The sequence below is a fragment of the Zea mays genome, chromosome 4 (assembly GCF_902167145.1).
Source record: "Zea mays cultivar B73 chromosome 4, Zm-B73-REFERENCE-NAM-5.0, whole genome shotgun sequence".
NCBI classification, from domain to species: domain Eukaryota; kingdom Viridiplantae; phylum Streptophyta; class Magnoliopsida; order Poales; family Poaceae; genus Zea; species Zea mays.
The window spans coordinates 18,819,301-18,839,495 of NC_050099.1; the positions used below are offsets into that span (position 1 = coordinate 18,819,301).

The window sequence follows — 20,195 nt, forward strand, 5'->3', positions numbered from 1 at the left end:
CGACTTTGGGTTGTTCGCTTCGAATTAAAGTTAGCTGTTTAGACTGCTGCAATTGTAATTCATAGAAGCAGTAGATCCCGAAACATATTAAAATCAAGCGAACAAATTACTCTAGTTCAATCCAGATTTTTAGGTTCATGTGATCCAGATTTTCGAAGATATCATCCAATTATTACAGTTTATATGATTAAATCATTTTAGTTTCTATTCAAAGGCCCCTACTTGAAACGTCACTTGATTCTCATCCGACTAAACCTCTCAGCATAGACTAGAGTTGTCAGTGCCTTCCTGTGCCTGACCTCGAAGATCGATGATGTGACTTAGTTGTGCCTAAACCATTATAACTCTTTCTTGTCGATTATTCAACATTGCTCATCACCCAACATTCACAATGTCCGTCCACATGTGATGTTACCCCCTTCAACACCTCCCTAACCCACTTTAATGTTTAGTGACTATGGGGCTCTATACCTATGAAAGATGCTGACGCAACACCTAACACTTAAGCTGCTATCACTGCCATACACGCTACTTGTGTATGACACCATGTATATGCTAAATAGGATATGATTACAGTCACGACACTTAGGCCTAGCATCGTGGGTATAGGGCTCCTCCGGCATGGCGTACCACTCTCTTATCGACGATGACATGTTGTTTAATCGACTCACTCGATAGGCTAAGATAGAGTCCCTCTTATCATATTGCCAAGCCATCACACTTACAGAATTTATGGTCATACTCTTACAAAATTTATAGTTGATAGTTGTTTCATCCAAACAACTTTTAGCTTTTCCACAACCGTCAGCTTGCAGCAACTTTTTCACAGCTCACACCTTAAATCAGATTATTAGAAATCTATAGCTGAACCAAACACATCCTTAGAATCTCCACCCCTAGCTTGGCCATGACACTTTTGGTATCCAAGCCCAAATTGAATCTAAGGATCTTTGACCTAAGATATATAGATGTTCCCTATTTTCAAAAGATATTAGGATGGTTGAAAGTGACATTATGCTATTCTAAAGACTTAAAACACGAGAAACATCTTCTGTATATTCGTTCAAAGTTGCATAGATTGGATGTGTATATTGTTGTACCAGTCTTCAACTGGCTGCAGGAGCCAAGGTAGGAGAGTTATACATGGCTCAATTTGTTTGTCTCCATGAGGTACCTAAGAAGATTATATTCGATGGAGACACATAGTTTACATCTAAGTTCTGGCAGGCTTTGCATAAATCTATCGATACCCTTCTAAATTTCAACTTAACGTATCATCCTCAAACTAATGGGAAGACAGAGAGGGCCAATCATGTTTAAGAGGGTCTTTTAAGAGGATGTGTTTTGCAGTATGGAGCTAGTTAGGATAAAAGCTTACCATATGACGAGTTCTTTTTATAATAGTACATATCAAGCTAGTTTGAAGATGACACCATTAGAAGTGTTGTATGACATGAAGTGTTGAACCCATATGTACTATAATTAACCGAAATAGAAATAAGCATTTTGGCATGATATATTCAAGAAGTAGAATGTCATATGCAGATGGTGAGGGAGAATTTGAGAATTGCTCAATCAAGGCAAAACAATTATTCAGATAACAAACAGAGATAGCTAGCCTTTGAGGAAGGTGATTATGTCTATCTGAAAGTGTCACCTATAAGAGGTCTTCGATGATTCAATCAAGGAGAAGTTAGCACCCTAGTACATTGAACCTTTCAAAATCCTTGTAAAAGAGGACATGTAGCATATCAACTCGAGCTATCTATTAGATTGTTAGATGTACATGATGTGTTCCATGTTTCTTAGAAGAAGTGTCTGATAGTTCTAGAAGAGTAACTTTCGCTGAATGAACTCAATATGCAAGATGATCTGACTTATACCAAATATCCAACCCTGATTCTTAAGATGGCAGAGAGGGTTACCGGTATAGTTAGAATATGTAAAATTAGATGGAATCACCATTTTAAAGATGAGGTAACTTGGGAAATATAAGCTTAGCTTAAGGCAGATTATCCCAAACTCTTTGCTAACCAACCTTTAATCTCAAAAGCGAAATGTTTAACGGGGTAGGTCTGTAACATCCTAGTTTTTTTACTTTAGAATTTTTTAAATGAACAATAAGATGAACCATGTTGACTCATTCATGCTACTCTCACATAGTGTTTTGGTTAAGAAACTATTCACAAATATGTCTCATATCGTTTATCTCACTCTAGTGTTTTTTCTTAATCTTTTTGGAGGCACTTTCCTTTTTATCAAGATAAGATCTTCATACTGGAAGTTCATCATAAATTCATAATCATTCCTTTGTATCTAATCATTTTATTCGAGTTCATTTGGTCCCCAAACATTCCCATGATTTTTTCTAGACTTTTCAAAGCTTTCAAATTCCTTTTTGGAGATTAAAACAATTATTGAGCATTATTTTAATTCAAAAAATGATATTCCAAAATTGAAAAATCCCAATCCTATTCTAACTCTATCCTAAACCTTCATATATACTTAGTGCATTGCATTATATGATTGCTCCTGTTAAGGATGTCTAGCTATATTTTATCCTCATATGAAACCATGGGTAGATAGGTTAGTTTTCTAGTTTTTTAATATTTAATAATATAATGATGACGGTTTGGTTAATCTTGCTTATTTTACTTATATGAAACAATGGTAGTTAAAACTTTTTTTGCAACATGACAACGATGATTTGTTCATGGGGTTACCATATACAAACTACCTCACCCTAAGGTCCGATTCACAAATAATGACCAATATTTTATTGTGCAACCACAAGGTCTAACATGTGCAATGGGCTTGACCAAGGTAGACTCAAGATTTCAGATGAGTGGATGCTTATTCGACATGGCACAAGATGGGGTTTGGGGTATAAACCTTTTGGTGCCAAGAGCGGTGAAGTGGTTTTGTTTGTTGTTTTATCAGACACCCCTTGGAATGAGGGTCAATATTGACGAAGTAGACAAAATCGTGTAGCATGCTGAAAACATTAGAGTGACTCTCAAAGAAACAACCTTGAGGTAAAAGTATTTGTCACACACCTAGGAAGTGTGTGACGGTCGGTACAATCCAGAGAAAGTAGGAATCCTATATTGCGGGTAAAGTATGCAAACCTGTCGATATTTGTTACTATCTGATATCAGTTGTGCTCACAGTTAAGAGCAAACTTGGGGATCCTCACAGATTAAAGTTTCTCATAATGTGGTTTAGGTTTTGACAGGTTCTTGTTTACCTTTATGTTCATGGCAATTTTGGGAGGTTATACTTTTACCTTGATAATAATGATGATAAGTTAATCAACTTAAATGGTTATGCTCAACTAGTCCACTATATAGCCTTCATATGCATTGCTTTAGTGTCACTTGTTGAGTATGAGAAATGATCACCCTTGCTATTTTCTGCAACAACTTTGTTGCATCAAATGCAACCGCTACTCAAATGGAGTTGGAGGAGACCACGGATACATGGTGGAATTCCAAGAGTTTGATGATTATTAGATGGGCGTGCCACCAATTAGATGCCTATGGGGTTACTAGGTTTACAGATATAAACATTATTCGTTAAGATTATTTGCTTTTGATATGACTATGCTTTGTAATAATATTATCATATGATTTATTTGAAGTAATATGTGATGATACTTTCACTTATGATGCCACTTTGTATGTGAAATTGATCTAGCACATGCATAGTTTGCATTCGGTTGTCTCCTTGAATCCGTGTGTGCCACCGTCGCAACTACATCTCTCTCACATACACCCCATATCCATCACACGTCCAAAGCCATGCTATAGTTTGCATTCGGTTGTCTCCTTGAATCCGTGTGTGCCACCATCGCAACTACATCTCTCCTACATCTATCTCTCACACACCCCCATATCCATCACGTGTCCAAAGCCATGCCTCCCCTTTCTTCCTCATTATGGTCGTGTCTTCTCCCCTCTCCCTCTCCCTTCTAACCATAAGAAACTCTAGCTGCCCTCTATCTCCCACCATTGATGCCCTTAGCACCACCCTCTCCCTCATCCTCTCTTGCACCATGTCACCTATACCTTTGCCCTAGGATGACCTCCATGTAGTGGAACTCTCATTTCAAGGGATTGAAGTACGAGAGAAGGAGGAGAATGAAGGATTCATGGTGAAACAAGTCGTTGATCGTCATTGTGTGTTCATCGTAATCTAGACAACAAGTATAGTTTGAAATATGGTATGGATAAGTTAAGAGTTTGGTAATCCCACGAATACAAAAGTTAAGTATGTTTGTTATATATAAAAAATTCTACAGGTTTTGTCCTGATCCGATTAGCGATTTAGGAGTAATCCCAGAAATAGTGCTGCTATCCTAAAAACTAAAAACAGATTCACACTACAACACAAATGGCCCTTAATGACCAATGCTCGATGACAATTGTAAAATTTGACACTAGATGACTATGTTTATGATGATTTCTAGGAACCAAAACAATTTAGTGAGAAAAAATTGAGCCCCATCATAAAAATGTCATAATTTTTTGTGTCAACATGTCTATGATGATATATTATGACAATATGGGTGCATCATATGTGGGATTCATCATAAATTGCTCTACATCATACATGATGACATTGCATGACAATATATGTTTGTCATAACCATTTGATATAGTTTTTAAAAGAAATGCTATATATTCCATGTTGGAATGTCATACCTTTGTTTGTTGGAGGTCTTAAAAAACTTACTTCTTCGTGGTAGTAAAATTGGGTTGTAATTTTTTTTGTCACCACCAAATTTAGTTGGGTTGTAAAACTAATTTGTCGCCACCAAATTTGGATCCCAAGTCTTGATGATCAAATGAAAGGCTCTACCACGGTTGTGCCATAAAGCCAAAAACAATTCTACATAACCCTCTCATCTTTAGAGGGATGTCTACTTTACCCCCTAACCTTCAAAACCAATTCATTAACCCCTCAACTTTTTAAAACCAGAAAAATAAACCCTAAGGTAGTTTTAATGACCGGTTTTGATGACGTGGCATTGCCACCATGGCACCGGTTTTATAATTTAAGTTCTATGATATAGTAGCATCCAAAATTTATTTAATTTTGCACACGAGTTGGTAATGAGATATTATATTTGCTCTAATTTTTCTAGATTTTAAGAGTAGCAGCTTAGTTACTAAAAATAAAACTAAATAAAAAGAGCTTAATATCTATGTCCTAGATTCATTTATTATCTTCTAAGACTAAAACATTTACTAGAGTAACTAGTACTATTACTAAACTACTAAAATTTTGTTTGATTTTATTAAGTAACTTAAGTGTTCTTTCTTCTAATTACTAAGTAAATTGATTTTATATTAGTTTTTTATCAACACTTAGCAAACAGTAATAAAATATTCTCCAATTTTTACATAGCCCTCGTCACAGCTAAACTATCTTACAAAAACATTTTCAAAATTTTCTAAGAAACTTAAATGTTAACTCATAACTTATACAAATACTTCTGAGGACTGTATAAAATAACTGTGTAAGTTATTTTAGTTGAGAGGAGGGTTGTATAAAAATTGGAGATCATTTTATTATTGTTTGCTAAGTGTTTTTTTAAATTAAATTTTAGTCAGTGATTAGAAGAAAGGCCATTTAACTTGCTTAATAAAATCAACCAAGTAGTTAGTAATACTATTAGTTACCTCTAGAAAAATAATAAAATCAACCAAGTAGTTAGTAATAATATTAGTTACCTCTAGAAAAAATTTAGCCTTAAAAGATAAGAAATGTATCTGCGGCAAAAAGATTAAGCTCTTTTCAAGTAGTTTTTTTATTTTTAGTAATTAAGCTGCTATTAAATTTTAAAAAATAGAGTAAATATAATATCTGATTATCAACTTGTGTGCAAAATTTTATAAATTTTGGATACTATTAGATCACAAAAAATAGACAAAACGGATGTCATGGTGGTAATGTCATGTTAGCCACTAACGCACCACCACCACTGCTAGAGCCACGGTGACAGTGGCACATCAGCAAAATCACTCACTAAAACTATCTAAGGGGCTATTCATTTGGTTTTGTAAAGTTGAAAGGGTTAAACAACTGGTTTTAAAGGTGAGGGAGTAAAGTAAGCTACCCTCTAATGGTGAGGAAGTTATGTAGATTTTCTAATTAAAATATGGTAAAAATGCTATCTAAATCTGATTTTATGGGTATTCGATTTGATTTCATCTCTATTAGGCAAAAGCTAGGACCTCTTTTTTTGAACACATGGTTCACACTTCACACGCGATCACAATGAAGTGTGATTAAGGCCATTCTCACCGGTAGTTTCATCACACCATTTTCAATATTGCCATATCAATAAAAGTAAGATAAAATAAAGAATGTAATATGCTCTTCCAATAAAGAGTTTCATGATACAATTTAATAGGCTAACATGTGACTTAAATATTGTATCTAAATAACCATAGGATTAGATGAAATAGATGGTGATAAAATAAATTACTCTTAACAGTGGTTTCACATGCTTTCCAATACCTTAGAAACAAGCTGTAATAGTTTCATAAAAAATATAGTACCATGTCATAAAAAATCCTATGTGATATACTATCCAATGATTTCAAGTCATCCAACTTGCTAGTCGATACACCTGGTGACTAGGCGACTAATCACGATTAGGACGTTGATTAGGTCAATTAATTGGGTCACAAGGTCATAGAGGAGAATTCAAGATAGGGAATAGACAATAGATCATCAGAGAGGTGAAGGTACCTTCGGATGATGAACTCATCTTACCGCTGCACTGCTGCATGTTGCTAGGCCACCACCACCGAGGAGGGTATAGGACTGCAGACCCACTGCCGAGGAGGAATAGGGTGACTGGGTGAGCTGGTGACCAGAACTAGACCATTGAGCCACCGAGGAATAGGAGAGGACAACCACCGGGGTTGAACAATGAGAGAGCAGAGAGAGTAGCCACCGGAACAGAGAGGAAAAACAACCGCTAGAATAGTACCACCAATAGGAGCAACCCTATTTAGTTAAAACCCTAAGTCATTACACTAATGGGCCTTATTACGTAGTACCAGCCGTGCAACCCACATCTAAAATAACCGTGTAGCCCAGGGAAACTAATCGTCCCTCAAAGGGAAATGACCTCAACCATTTTTCCTAATTGAATTTGGTGCTTAATGACCATCACAACCTTATGGACTAACTTGCTTGTCTAGTCGTTGATTCATAGGAGCATAAGTCCAATCAACTCAGTTCTAAATCAGAAACAGCTCAAAACAAACAAAGGGTAAAACTTGGAAAGTATAATGAACACCTAGTTTCACACCTTAGATAAGTTACATACACCCCTAAGAACTTATTTGACATCTAAGGAGGCCAGGTTTACAAAATCACTCCTTTTGGAACTAGTTTGACAAAAAACAGGGTTATGAGAAAGAAGAAAAAAGTCCAAGAACCACGACTTAAACTTGTTGGATTGTCATTACATATGTTTGTCTAAGTCATAGGAACATCCTCAAAGATAGTCAAAAAGATTTGAAGGAGAATTAGACAAAAGATGGAAAGTTGGGTTGTTGGACAATTCCATCGGAGGTTTATCGGACTGTCCGATGGCACACCAGACTGTCCGGTCCAAGGACTCAGACTCAGTCAAAATCATGCCAACGTACCAAGGGGTCGCCAGACTGTCTGGTGGCGCACCAAACCATCCAGTGTGAATTATAGTGAACATGCCAGCTTCAGGAATTTTGGAGAAGGGAGCACCGGAATGTCCGGTGGCGCACGAAAGGTCACTCGATAGCGCACTGTTCATGTCTGATAGCACACCAAACAGACACTGTTCATGGTCCGATGCACCACCAGATTGTGCAGTTTTTGTAGCTTTTCTCCAATGGATATTTTAGTTGTTAGTGGCTATAAATACCCCCAACCAGCATATTGAAGACATAATAACTACACCAAAGTGATATACATCAAGTGCAATAACTTCTACGCCTCCAAAGCCACACAAGCTTGCGTTCGATGGATTTGTGAGACTTAGTGCTTGTGCTACTGAGTGTTGCATCTGTTTGTGTTCTTGATTTGAGCTTTCGCATTCTCACTCCCATTCTTCTCTTGATTGCAAAGCGAGGTAAGAGCTCGGAATACTTTATGTAGAGATCCTTGACTTAGTGTTTCTATGATAGTGAAGCAAGCTCAATTGGTCTCCGTGACTGTTTGAGAGGGAAAGGGTTGAAAGAGACTCATCCTTAGTGGACTCTTCGGAGTCGAACCCCGGGAAACAAATCGCTGTGTCTTTTGTGTTGATCACCCTTTACAATTTGATTTATTCCTCTCCCCTCTTTCTCTAGTTCTCTTGCTTGCAATCATTTTGAGTTGGCTTCAGAAGTTATCCACATTGATTTAGCGACTCACAGCAAGAAAAACTTGTCTTCCGCACTCCGATTTCGTTAATTTTTGTTGTAACCCTAACCTCAGAAAAAGTTTGTGTTAATTTTCAGGTTTCGTCTATTCACTCTCTTTAGGCGACTTTCAGTTCCACCCAAACCGGACGACTAATCGTGTTTAATCGACGATTAATCGGATGACCGAACGATTAGTCGCCCTGATCGGGTCAGACTCCCTGGTGGCGTCTGGAGAACCGGCTAGCTCGACTAATCACGTCGGACGAATTGAAATCATTGATATTAACTAATAATATTTATTAGGCATTGAGAATGACCTAATAAATTGACCCTGCTCAATGACTTGGAACCACACGCATTTTTGCTCACCCTTTTCCACGGTGCTTGCGAATGTGTGGCCTCCTCCATGCCCCTTCCTCCAGCGGTAGAGAATGAAGAAGGGATACACCAGCCTAAAGACACGGAGCAATCAGGCCCTCCACTAACGCATTGTTCCTTTTGCTTTTCTGGAGACCTGGAGCCTGGAGGGACTAGCATTTTAGCACCGCACTAGCAACTGACTGCACACAGACTCAGAAACCACGGAGGCAAAGTGTGCACAGCATTATCTCCACCTCACCTTTTGCTTTCCGTTATTATATATGGACAATCCGGGCGGACCAATAACCCTATGATTCGACAGTGGAGCACACCCGAGCTATATATACATCTGGATATGCACACACAGTGTTCTGATGCAGTGTTCAAGGGACCGGAAGGATTAGAGGGGGCAGAAGGAGCGAGATGGGTTCCAGGAAAGCACACGGGGTTTTGGTACTTGTTCTTCTGCTTATTGTTTTGCCTGCGCTCTCGATCGGTATGCACCGCAGGCAGATTGATTTCCCTGTTCAATCTGTTGTTATCTTTATTTTCTACACATTTCTTGTTTTTTTTCGTCAAATTGTACGAGCAGGTATATATGTAAAGAGAGAAAAAAACTCAGGAACTTGTCAAAATATACTCAACATGTGCTATTGGAAGTATGTAGTAGATTTTTGTCAGGCATGCAAAAGTGACGGATTTGATTCATTAGTATTCTGAAATTTGATTTTGCAGGAGGAAGGGAGTTGGCGGATGAAAAGGATCACAAGGTATGCGTACTAGACTGGACAGTAGCAAAGTTCTGTCACGGAATTTCCTGAGAGCTTGTAATGATCTACGAATCCATATTTTGAAGTCTGGGAACGATCTTCCAAAACTCAAAGGAGCTAGATCTTCTTCGAAAAGAGAACAATCATCGTCATGTTCATTTCGTTGTTTAATTCAGGAGCATTCCACTGCCTCTTCTGAAAAGGGAGCGGCGACGGCTGCAGGGGTGGCGACAAATGATTATGGGCGCTACGATCCGGCTCCGGCGTTTTCCAAGCCTCGCTTCAAGTTTATACCCAACTGACTCACTGTGCTGCTTGGCTTCTTTGTGCCACACGAAGGTTAGACTTATTAATAATACATGTGCTGAGTTAGTTAGATGGTCCGAATAGCATTTCTTATTTCTTATGTTCTAAGTTCGACTCCGCCGAAGCACAGGTCTCTAAAAAGTATGGTTTTGTCGATGTTTAAGAAGGGTTTTCTCAGTCTACCTGATGAGAAGGTTGATGACTTATGTGAATTGAGGAGTGATGTTGCATCTGCATGCTAGCTATATGGATGGTGAGGTCTAAGAAAGATTTTATCAACTTGCGTGGGAGGTTCTAGCTAGCCGCAGGTTAAGTTTGTTTAAAAAACATATTAATAGTATGTATATTATGTACATAGATGACATATGAGAATTGAGACGTGATCCTTCATATATGCTTACTATATATATGCACATGTGGCATGTAGAAATAGCCGTGTACTGCAGAGAATGTGTGTAACTTGTGTAGTATCTGGTGTTGCTGCCCCTACGTACACCCTACTGAACGTAGTCGGCTTCGGTTCTTCAGTTCTGGCGTTGGATCTTTGATCCGGATGCCATAAAGTTGGTTCTTTCTTAACAACAACAAGTCTACTTATTTTCAATATTTATGAACCGTATTGATCACAAAAGTCAACATGTGAATTGCATGCGCTAGCCTCGAAACTCTTCGGTTTCACCGTCAGCACCAGCTTCAAGTGTCATGTTTTGTGTCGACTCGTGGAAAACATTAGCGCAAATGACGAGGTAGACTAGGTCGACCGAGGCACCAAAGAGCCGCGAACTGTCCATACTCCATAGTAGCAGTTGTACACTCGTACCAGGTCGCAGAAATCCAACGCGCTCCTCCATCCTTTGTTCGGATGTGTCTACAGAAGAATTAAATCATATTCTATTCAATTTTGATTTAATCCTTCTCCAGTCTCATTTAAATTCAGACGCAATCAAACAAGTCCTAACAGGTGACCACGTCCGCGTTCACGAGCTTGACGATCAACGGCTCAACGCCACCTCGGAAGAAAAAAGAGCAGCGCCAGCACGAAACTGCGCGCCCATGGACTTGGGGAGCACTGCATAGTATAACTCGATCGGCGCGATGGCGCCGAACGCGCCCGAGAGCCCCATGATCCTTTCAATTCACCAAAGCCACCTTGAGAACGTACTGGGGCGCCAGCCACAGCGCAGACATGCAGTGTGTCAGGACATCAGCTAGGAAAATACAAGACAAGGACAGTGAGGGGCTGAGTCAAGAAGCAGACGGCGTTCGGAGGCTAGGCCGGCGTGATAGAAGGCCCAATCAGTATGTGTCTGGAGCTGAGTGGGTCCAGTAAGAAATAGCAGTGGGCTGTGGCCATGGGCCGTATTGTAATAGAGACATAAATACTGGTGTTGTTGACAGAGAAGGGGAGAAGAAATTTAACAGAATCATAATTCCCCAATTCTTGTTCCTCTGTTCTTCTTCCGCTCCCTTCTTCCTGTCCGACAGTGGTCACCGGACGTCCAGTTTGCTGACAAGTGGTATCAGATTCAGACGATTCTCTGGCGACGCCCGCGTATTACACTCGTCGCGCGAAAATGGCGGGCGCGTCTGATCCCGGGGTGGCGGCGGCGCTGGAGGCACAGTCCAAGGCGATTGATGTCCAATCCAGGACGATGGCGACCCAATCGAAGCTTCTGCAGCAACTGTGCGACCGCTTCGAACACCAGGATCAGCGGTGGAGCAGCATCGAGAAGGTGGTCGATCAGAACGCAGCCAACATCGCCAATCTTCAAGGGAGGCTCAACGACGAAGAACTGACGCGCGTATTGGGGAACGCTTGGACGGACAGATGGCGGAATTCCAGCAAGACCAAGCGTATCGTGTCCAGGAATTGATGGCAACTACTTCCACTCGCGTGGCGGTGCTGGAAAACGTGTCTTCCGTGTTTGAGGCATGGCGACCACACATCGAGGGTTCCATTGACTCCGTCAGGTCTTCAGTCGACACCATGCGGTCAGAGCTCGCCCGTCTCACTCAGCTCCTGGAGGGCGGCATTGCTGGAGAACATCAAGCACGTCCGAGCCTCCTGGGAGCGTACGTACCTGTGGCGGAGCGTCCTTCTACGACCGCACACAACTCCGACTGGGCCAACGGCCACCGCAATGCTTGTCAACCTCGGGAGTATGGAATTGAGAATTCCCAAATTCCAATCCATCTCCCGAACAATGGTATGCATTCTCCCTACATTCCCCAAACTCATGATACTAGGCAAAACCGGACGAGTTGGGATAACCATCCATATACATCTGATGCTATGGGGGGTAGTGTTCAGGAACCTAATTTTGCCAGGAATTTAGGGAACCTACCGAAACTCCATTTTCCATCATTTGATGGTGAGAATCCCAAGCTGTGGCAAACTAGATGTGAGGACTACTTCCTTATGTATTCGGTGGACCCCTGTATGTGGATCAAGGTTGCTTCTATGCAATTTGTGGGACCAGCAGCTAGATGGCTACAATCGATTGAGTATAAGTTGGTTCAAATGTCTTGGGGGGAATTTGGGCGCCTAATTCAGGAACGATTTGGCAAGGACCAATATCAAGGGCTCCTTAGACAGTTATTCCAGATCAGACAAACGGGGACAGTAGCTACTTATGTGGAGGAATTCTCTCAATTGATTGACAAGTTAAATGCTTACCAAACCATGTCTGATCCTTTATACTATACATTAAAATTTGTGGATGGTCTTAGAGACGACATTAAAGCTGTTGTAATGCTTCAAAGGCCACAAGACTTCGATACTGCTGCTGTTATTGCTCAATTACAGGAGGAGGCAGGTCTTATGTTGAGGAAGAAAGACTATTGATGGCATGAAGTTTCAGGAGCTGCCAAGTCTTCAGCTCGTCAACCTGCTTATCAACAGCTAGTTTCCAAGGAAACAAGACAACAGGGTCCAATAAAGGTGGATGAGAAACCTTCAGGGACCAGGGTTTCTTCATCTACAGATGACAGGATCGCTTCTCTGTATGCTTATCGAAAAGCTAAGGGTCTCTGTTACAAGTGCGGATTGCAGTATTCGCGTGCAGATGGCACAAGTGGCTGCTACTGAACCTGACACTACTGCACCAATGGATGAAGATGAGTATGAAATAAATGAGTTAACTCTGTCATAGGCAGCGCTCAGTGGGTTTGAAGCTCCTCGCATCATGAAATTTGTGGGACATATAGCTGGCATGGATATTCTTGCTTTGCTTGACTCAGGTAGTTCCCATTCCTTCATTAGTGATGCTGTGGGTGCCAATTTGCCAGGAGTTACTTCTATAGACAGTCCCTTACAAGTGCAAGTGGCAAATGGGTCACATCTTTCATGCCATCATCAGTTAGTGAATGCTGATTGGTCTATCAGTGGTGTTTCATTTTCTTCCACACTAAAAGTGTTACAATTATCCAATTATGATCTGATTATTGGAATGGATTGGTTAGAGAAGCACAATCCTATGTTGATTCATTGGTCCCAGAAGTGGCTGGCTATTCCTCTTAAGAATTCAACGGTTACCTTACATGGCATTAAGTCCTCTGTAATGCAGACAGCTGTGGTTCAAGTGTGCAGTCTATAGGATCCGTCTGACAAAGAACAAACAGTTTTGGATGAGTTGCCAGATGATATTACAGCTGTTCTGTTTCAATACCCTACAGTTTTTGAAGAACCAAAGGGTATGCCTCCTGTCAGGGAAGGGGACCACCAAATTCCTTTAATTCCTGGAGCTAGACTAGTCCAGATGAGACCTTATAGGTATGCTCCTGCTCTTAAAAATGAGATTGAAGCCCAAGTTACAGACATGTTGCAAGCTGGAACTATCCAACACAGTCATAGTGAGTTTGCATCTTCTGTCATATTGGTGAAGAATAAGGACAACACATATAGATTTTGTGTTGACTATCGACATTTGAATGCCTTGACAATCAAGACAAAATATCATGTACCTATTATTGATGAGTTCTTGGATGAATTACATGGAGCAGCATGGTTTTCTACTCTAGATTTGAGAGCTGGATTTCATCAGATTCGCATGCATCCAGAGGACCAACATAAGACTGCTTTCCAAACCCATCATGGGCATTTTGAATTTAAGGTTATGCCTTTTGGATTGTCAGGTGCTCCTACCACGTTTCAATGTGCTATGAATTCTACTCTGGCTCCATTACTAAGGAAATGTGTCCTGGTATTTTTTGACGACATATTGATATACAGTAAAACTCGGGAAGATCATATGCAGCATGTGGCACAAGTTCTTCACATATTATATACAGAACAATGGTTTATCAAGCTTTCAAAGTGTGCTTTTGCCAAGCAACAGATCGCATATCTTGGTCATGTTATCAGTAAGCATGGCGTGGCTACCGATCCAACAAAAATAGAAGCGGTTTCTTCTTGGCCGGTACCTGTGAATTGCAAGGAGCTTAGAGGATTCTTGGGCTTGGCAGGGTATTACAGGAAATTTGTTAAGAACTTTGGGGTCATTGCTCGTCCACTAACTGATTTATTGAAAAAGGCAGTAGTGTTTGTGTGGACACAAGTGCATGACACAACTTTCCAATCACTGAAACACGCACTTACTTCAGCTCCTGTCCTAGCACTTCCAAATTTTGATAAACCCTTTGCCATTGAAACAGATGCTTCGAGTAAAGGCATTGGGGCAGTGCTACTGCAAGATAATCACCCTTTAGCCTATGTGAGCAAAGCCTTGGGCGTCAAAAATCAAGGACTCTCAACATATGAAAAGGAGTATCTTGCAATTCTGCTAGCAGTAGAAAAATGGCGCCAATATCTTCAGACCTCAGAATTTGTCATTTATTCCGACCATCGAAGTTTATCACACCTCACTGAGCAGAAATTGACAACACCATGGCAACAACATGTGTTTTCCAAGCTGTTGGGTCTTCAATATAAGGTGGTGTATCGGAAAGGGGTCTGACAATACAGCTGCAGATGCATTGTCTCGACGCCCGATGTCTGAACTCTTTAGTATTTCTTCAGCTACTCCCGACTGGTTGCTGCAAGTCTTGGACAGTTATAGCAGGGATGAACAAGCTCAGAAGCTATTAACTGCTCTGGCAGTAAGTCCAGACACTTCAGGACATTATACATTGAAGACAAGACTTATTCGGTACAAGGGAAGAGTATGGATTGGTAATGATACAAGTCTCCAGCTTCAGATTATGTCAGCCATGTACGACAGTCCAATAGGAGGCCATTCCGGATTTCCTGTGACATATCGCTGGATCAAACAACTCTTTTATTGGTCATCAATGAAGAATTCAATAAAGGATTATGTGGCTTCTTGCTCTATTTGCCAGCAATCTAAGTCTGATTGCAGTTAATATCCGGGTCTGTTACAACCATTGCCGGTACCAGACCAAGCTTGGGATGTGATAAGTATGGACTTTGTTGAAGGTCTTCCACGATCTGCAAATGCAAACACCATTTTGGTGATAGTGGTCACCTTTTCTAAATATGCTCATTTTATACCTTTGCTCCATCCTTATTCAGCATTGAAAGTGGCTCAACTATTTCTTGATTCGATCTATAAGCTCCATGGCCTTCCTCTTGCCATTGTGTCCGATCGTGATCGCATATTTACCAGTCGGCTGTGGCATGAGCTGTTCAGATTGGCTGGTACATCATTGAAGATGAGTTCCTCGTATCATCCACAGACCGACGGGCAAACTGAGCGGGTCAACCAGTGTTTGGAAACTTTCTTACGCAGCTTCGTTCACGCTTGCCCATCCAAGTGGTCGTCATGGTTATCAGTGGCAGGATACTGGTATAACACCAGTTGTCATTCTTCCCTTGGGCGATCTCCATTTGAGGTGTTGTATGGACGTTCCCCTAGGAATCTAGGCCTGGACATATCAGATGCATCAACTCAGTTGGATCTTCAGACTTGGTTGCAACAACGGGAGCTGATGGTCAAGCTGATCTGGCAGAATTTGTTGAGGGCTCAACAACGGATGAAAGCACAGGCCGACAAAGGACGTACAAAAAGAGAATTCAAAGAAGGTGACATGGTATATCTCAAGCTACAACCCTATGTGCAGTCATCTGTGGCTCGTCGTGCCAATCACAAGCTAAGTTTCAAGTTCTTCGGACCATACATGGTGCTTCAACGAGTTGGCAAAGTAGCTTATAAGCTACAGTTACCATCTACTTCAACTATTCACCCAGTGGTTCATGTCTCCCAACTCAAGCGCTCTGTGGGTGATCGACTGGTCGGTGTAGTCTTACCAAATGATTTGGAACATCTTCAGGTGCCATTGCAGGCAATTGATCGCAGAGTGGTGGTCAGGGGAGGTAAATCTGTTCAACAAGTGCTGATCCAATGGTCCAACAGTGATGCAGCATTAGCCACATGGGAGGATGAAGAGGATTTACGGGACCGATTTCCAGAAGCAGCCGCTTGGGGACAAGCGACAGTTCAAGGGGAGGACAATGTCAGGACATCAGCCAGGAAGATGCAAGACAAGGACAGTGAGGGGCTGAGTCAAGAAGTAGACGGCGTTCGGAGGCTGGGCCGGCGTGATAGAAGGCCGAAGCAGCGTGTGTCTGGAGCTGAGTGGGTCCAGTAAGAAATAGCAGTGGGCTGTGGCCATGGGCCGTATTGTAATAGAGACATAAATACTGGTGTTGTTGACAGAGAAAGGGGAGAAGAAATTTACCAGAATCATAATTCCCCAATTCTTGTTCCTCTGTTCTTCTTCCGCTCCCTTCTTCCTGTCCGACAGTGGTCACCGGACGTCGAGTTCGCTGACACAGTGGCGGGGATCCATGCCGCCGCGCGCGCGGCCTCCCTACTACGAGTCTCCACCGCCGATGCGTGGTACCAGCTGAACAAACCCTGTAGAGGAGAGGGCGGTCCTTCACTCCTGGTGTCCTAGCGCGCAATCTGAGAGCCTGTTTGACAACTTTGTTTCATAAAACCACAATTTATAATACCACGGTTTAAGTATGTCATGACATAAATATGTTATATTTTACATCAGTCCAATTTAATATCTGTTTGGAGATATAGTATTTTAGTTGTAGTGTTGGAGAAAATAAGACTGTAGCTGCGCGCAAGTAAAAAACTTTGGTCTAGACTAAAATTTTTTTACCCCAAAAATATTATGGTATTGGCAAAACCATGGTTTAAAATATAGAGTTATTGTATGTGCCCCCGAACGCCTTTTGTTCTAAAATACTTCGGTATTATCTTGGAACTAAAAAATACCGTGTTCCCAAACAAGCTATGATCCTCGGCAATGCCGACACACAGAAGTGTACACGTCTGAGTGGAACATGAAAACAAGAATCAAATACACATTTGTAATAACACAATGTTCTCTAGTGATGTACAAACGGGCCGCCCGGCCCGGCAGACACAGTTAGAAAACCGATCGGTGTTCTTGTTGGGTCCTGCACGCTAGGGCTTAAACAGGCCGGGACATGCCAGTTAGCATGGAAAACGGGTCCAAAATCACGGTTTAATGTAAAAATGCGCGCCAAACGGGTTAGACACTCGCCGGGCCTAGATCTCTGTCCGGATCTAGCCCGTTTATCCATCTCGAGCCAGCTCGAACCCGTTTAAAGTGGGCTGAGCCGGGCTGGTACTGGCCTAAAAAATCATGCTTCGCGCCGTGCTTTCGGGCTTCGGGCCTATTGTACATCTATTTTTATTAAAAGGGTAGATCCAATACTTTAGAAAAAGAATAAACTGAGCCAAGTTGAGGTTGGTTTAAACATGTGATGTGATGACTTAGTAAGACAACTATCACCGCTGCATTAGACTTTTAATATTGCTGTTTAGAGGTGAAGAGATCGTTCGATGTTCTTACCAATGTGCAGGACAAAAGTGTCACTGTAACCGTTAGGCAGCGACCTAACAGTGCGTCAGGGCACGATGTGCACGACAAAGTGTCGATGACAAGGTAGAGTGTGTCACACTTTATCTAAGGTTAGTCGTTCAAATCGAAAAACTAACCTTAAATACAAAAGTTAGACAAAATATGGCAAGTTAAACAACGAACCAAACATAGCCTTAATTTGTTGTGAGATAGAGTATAATATTTGCGCCAACAGATGAGCTCGCAATCCGTTGAGATACTTCATTGGCTGAAAACAAATGGAGTTCTTTTAGCAAATTTACATCGCGTGCTCTCCTACACTGTAAGAAATTGCTGAGCTTGTAGAAAGTACTTCCGTTCGAATATTTTTCGCCTAGTTCATTTTTAACCTAAAATGTTACAAATAAAAAAGAATGAAATAAGTAGTAATTAGTTTCAGTCTAACACTATTTTCTGTGCTCAACAGATCAGCGACTAACCAGGATGGTGGATGGATGGTACTCGTGTGCGAGACCGAGGGTGTCAACCACGGAGACGGGCGACTGCCAATTCCCGATCCTGAGTCGCCCGCGTGGATTGAGGAACAAGGATCCGATGATCCGGACCCATGGGTTAGTGGTCCACAGTGGCATGGCATGTTATTAAGGGAAGATGATGACTACTAGGCCCTACCTGTCAGCCACCGAGCCACTCATGATGGGCTGCTAGCAGCGAGCGCGCGGGAGGGATATTGGGCCCAAGAAAACAAATTGGCCCACTTAGTCCTTTTCCTTTCCTTTATGTTTCTGTTTCCTTTTGAATTTCTAATTTGAATTTCCATGTTCAATGCTGAGTTTGAATTTCCATCTTTGATTTAGATGCACAAACAAAAAAGAAATCTCAGCATGAATGCAAGGTTCATTCTTATTTTAGTAATTATTCTTGATTTATGTTGAAACAAATATCACATTTAAATATGGAATTAAGTAACCAGAAGTTACACATACTCAAAGAACTCTTTTTATTTTGCCAAAAAGTTAGGTATTACAAATGAGAACTCAAGTGGGGGTATTGCTGATCTTTCAATGAGAGAAGAGGCTAACTTGATTGATGGATGGAGATGAAGTTCTCAGTCTAACAACAACTATCCATGGATGTTGTACATTAGCAACCAATACACTATCTCCAATAATGGTTGTTGTGGAGCGTGACCACCGGCCATGAGGGCAGTCTTGCCCTGCAAGTAACTGAAGAAATAGCAAGAACAAGAAAACAAACACTAACGCCCCGTTTGGATCATTAGAATTGAATTTAATAATAATAATTTAGGCATATATCAATTAAGCTAATTCAGTTTTATACAAAATATATTTATATATTATTATTAGCAAGATGTCGGAGATATTTATACGCTATATTTTTACTACAGAGGAGTGAGACGAAGAGTGTCATGTAAGTTACAGAGTAGAAACAAATTCTACTACTGTATAAAACCATTTCCCATCCCCGCCCCATGAATTTGAGATAGATTAATATCTGAACTTTAGAAAGTGGTGAAATGTCAAATTCCAAACTAAATAAAGTAACTTTATCGAGTGAATTCCAATTCCTCGAAAACGAAGGGATCCAAACGCCCCGTAATTGTCATATGGAATGGAATTGATGTTTTGAAATAGAGGAATTTAACTATGGTGAGGTTCTGGATACAATAAGGCAGATGATTTATACAACTCGAAACAGAACTCGAGTCTTCCCGGCAGTGGCCAAGGGTATTAGTAACATGGGAAAATGACCAAAGGGGTGTTGGTGTCATGAATGCTCCAACCCCAGGATGCATGTATCTTTAGTGGACTACTCATCTTGATACATCACCCATTGGGTAAAAAATAGTGGGTCATTAGCACCATAGATCGAAAAAGGTCTCTATAGGTAAAAGATGATTGCGCCAGACTAGAATCTGATATGGACGTAAGGCCCAGATCTATTTGAAAATATAGTAGAACTGATAAGCCCAGCCTTTCGTGAAGTACTTGACGAACGCCACAATCAAAGTTCGTATGAAGTCGCGGCGGCCATCGCAAGTTGGTACTGTTATGTAGTATAAATTCTGTCAGTATATTTATCCCTTTTATATTTTATTTATCTGCTATATAAAGCATAAGTTTCGTCGTTCTTTCCCCTTCCCACTCCGTGAAAAAATAAGATAAAATTGTGCACACGTACGTAAAGTTTTGAACCTTGGTTGTTGGCTCCATATTCACACTCACCTATAGATGGCCAATAAGCGCGAGGCCCGCGAGCTCGGCACGCGAAGCCCGCTGTTTGGGCCCGGTCCGATCCCGGCACGACCCGGTTCTATGGGGGCCCGGGCCGGCCCGGCACGAATAAGCGGGTCAGACTCGGACCGGAAACTAGGCACGGTAGGCTAGCCCGACACGGCCCGTTTACCTCTAAGCCCGCTTTTTTGCACTAAAACGTGCTTTTCGGCCCACTTAGCCCGCTTTTCGGCCTGCTT

At 41.3% G+C, this 20,195-nt stretch overlaps 1 protein-coding gene across 7 annotated transcripts; it reads left to right on the forward strand.

The window, feature by feature from the left end:
* Window positions 1–8,974: 8,974 nt before the first annotated feature.
* On the forward strand, window positions 8,975–11,279 carry LOC103652906 (uncharacterized). 7 transcript variants are annotated; one of them, XR_002269016.3, is made up of 4 exons: window positions 8,975–9,261; window positions 9,501–9,535; window positions 9,712–9,874; window positions 9,972–10,445. XR_002269016.3 is itself a non-coding variant. In XM_008679898.3 (4 exons), the coding sequence occupies exons 1-4, from the start codon at window positions 9,189–9,191 to the stop codon at window positions 10,965–10,967; spliced, it is 393 nt and encodes a 130-aa protein (XP_008678120.1). In that variant the 5' UTR covers window positions 8,990–9,188; the 3' UTR covers window positions 10,968–11,279. The 7 variants fall into 7 exon arrangements, 6 of the variants coding, with proteins under 6 accessions (XP_008678120.1, XP_008678118.1, XP_020408069.1 ...); XM_008679898.3 differs by lacking the exon at window positions 9,972–10,445 and adding an exon at window positions 10,803–11,279 and having other exon boundaries at window positions 8,990–9,218; XM_008679896.3 differs by lacking the exon at window positions 9,972–10,445 and adding an exon at window positions 10,803–11,279 and having other exon boundaries at window positions 9,001–9,261.
* The last annotated feature ends 8,916 nt before the right edge of the window (window positions 11,280–20,195 follow it).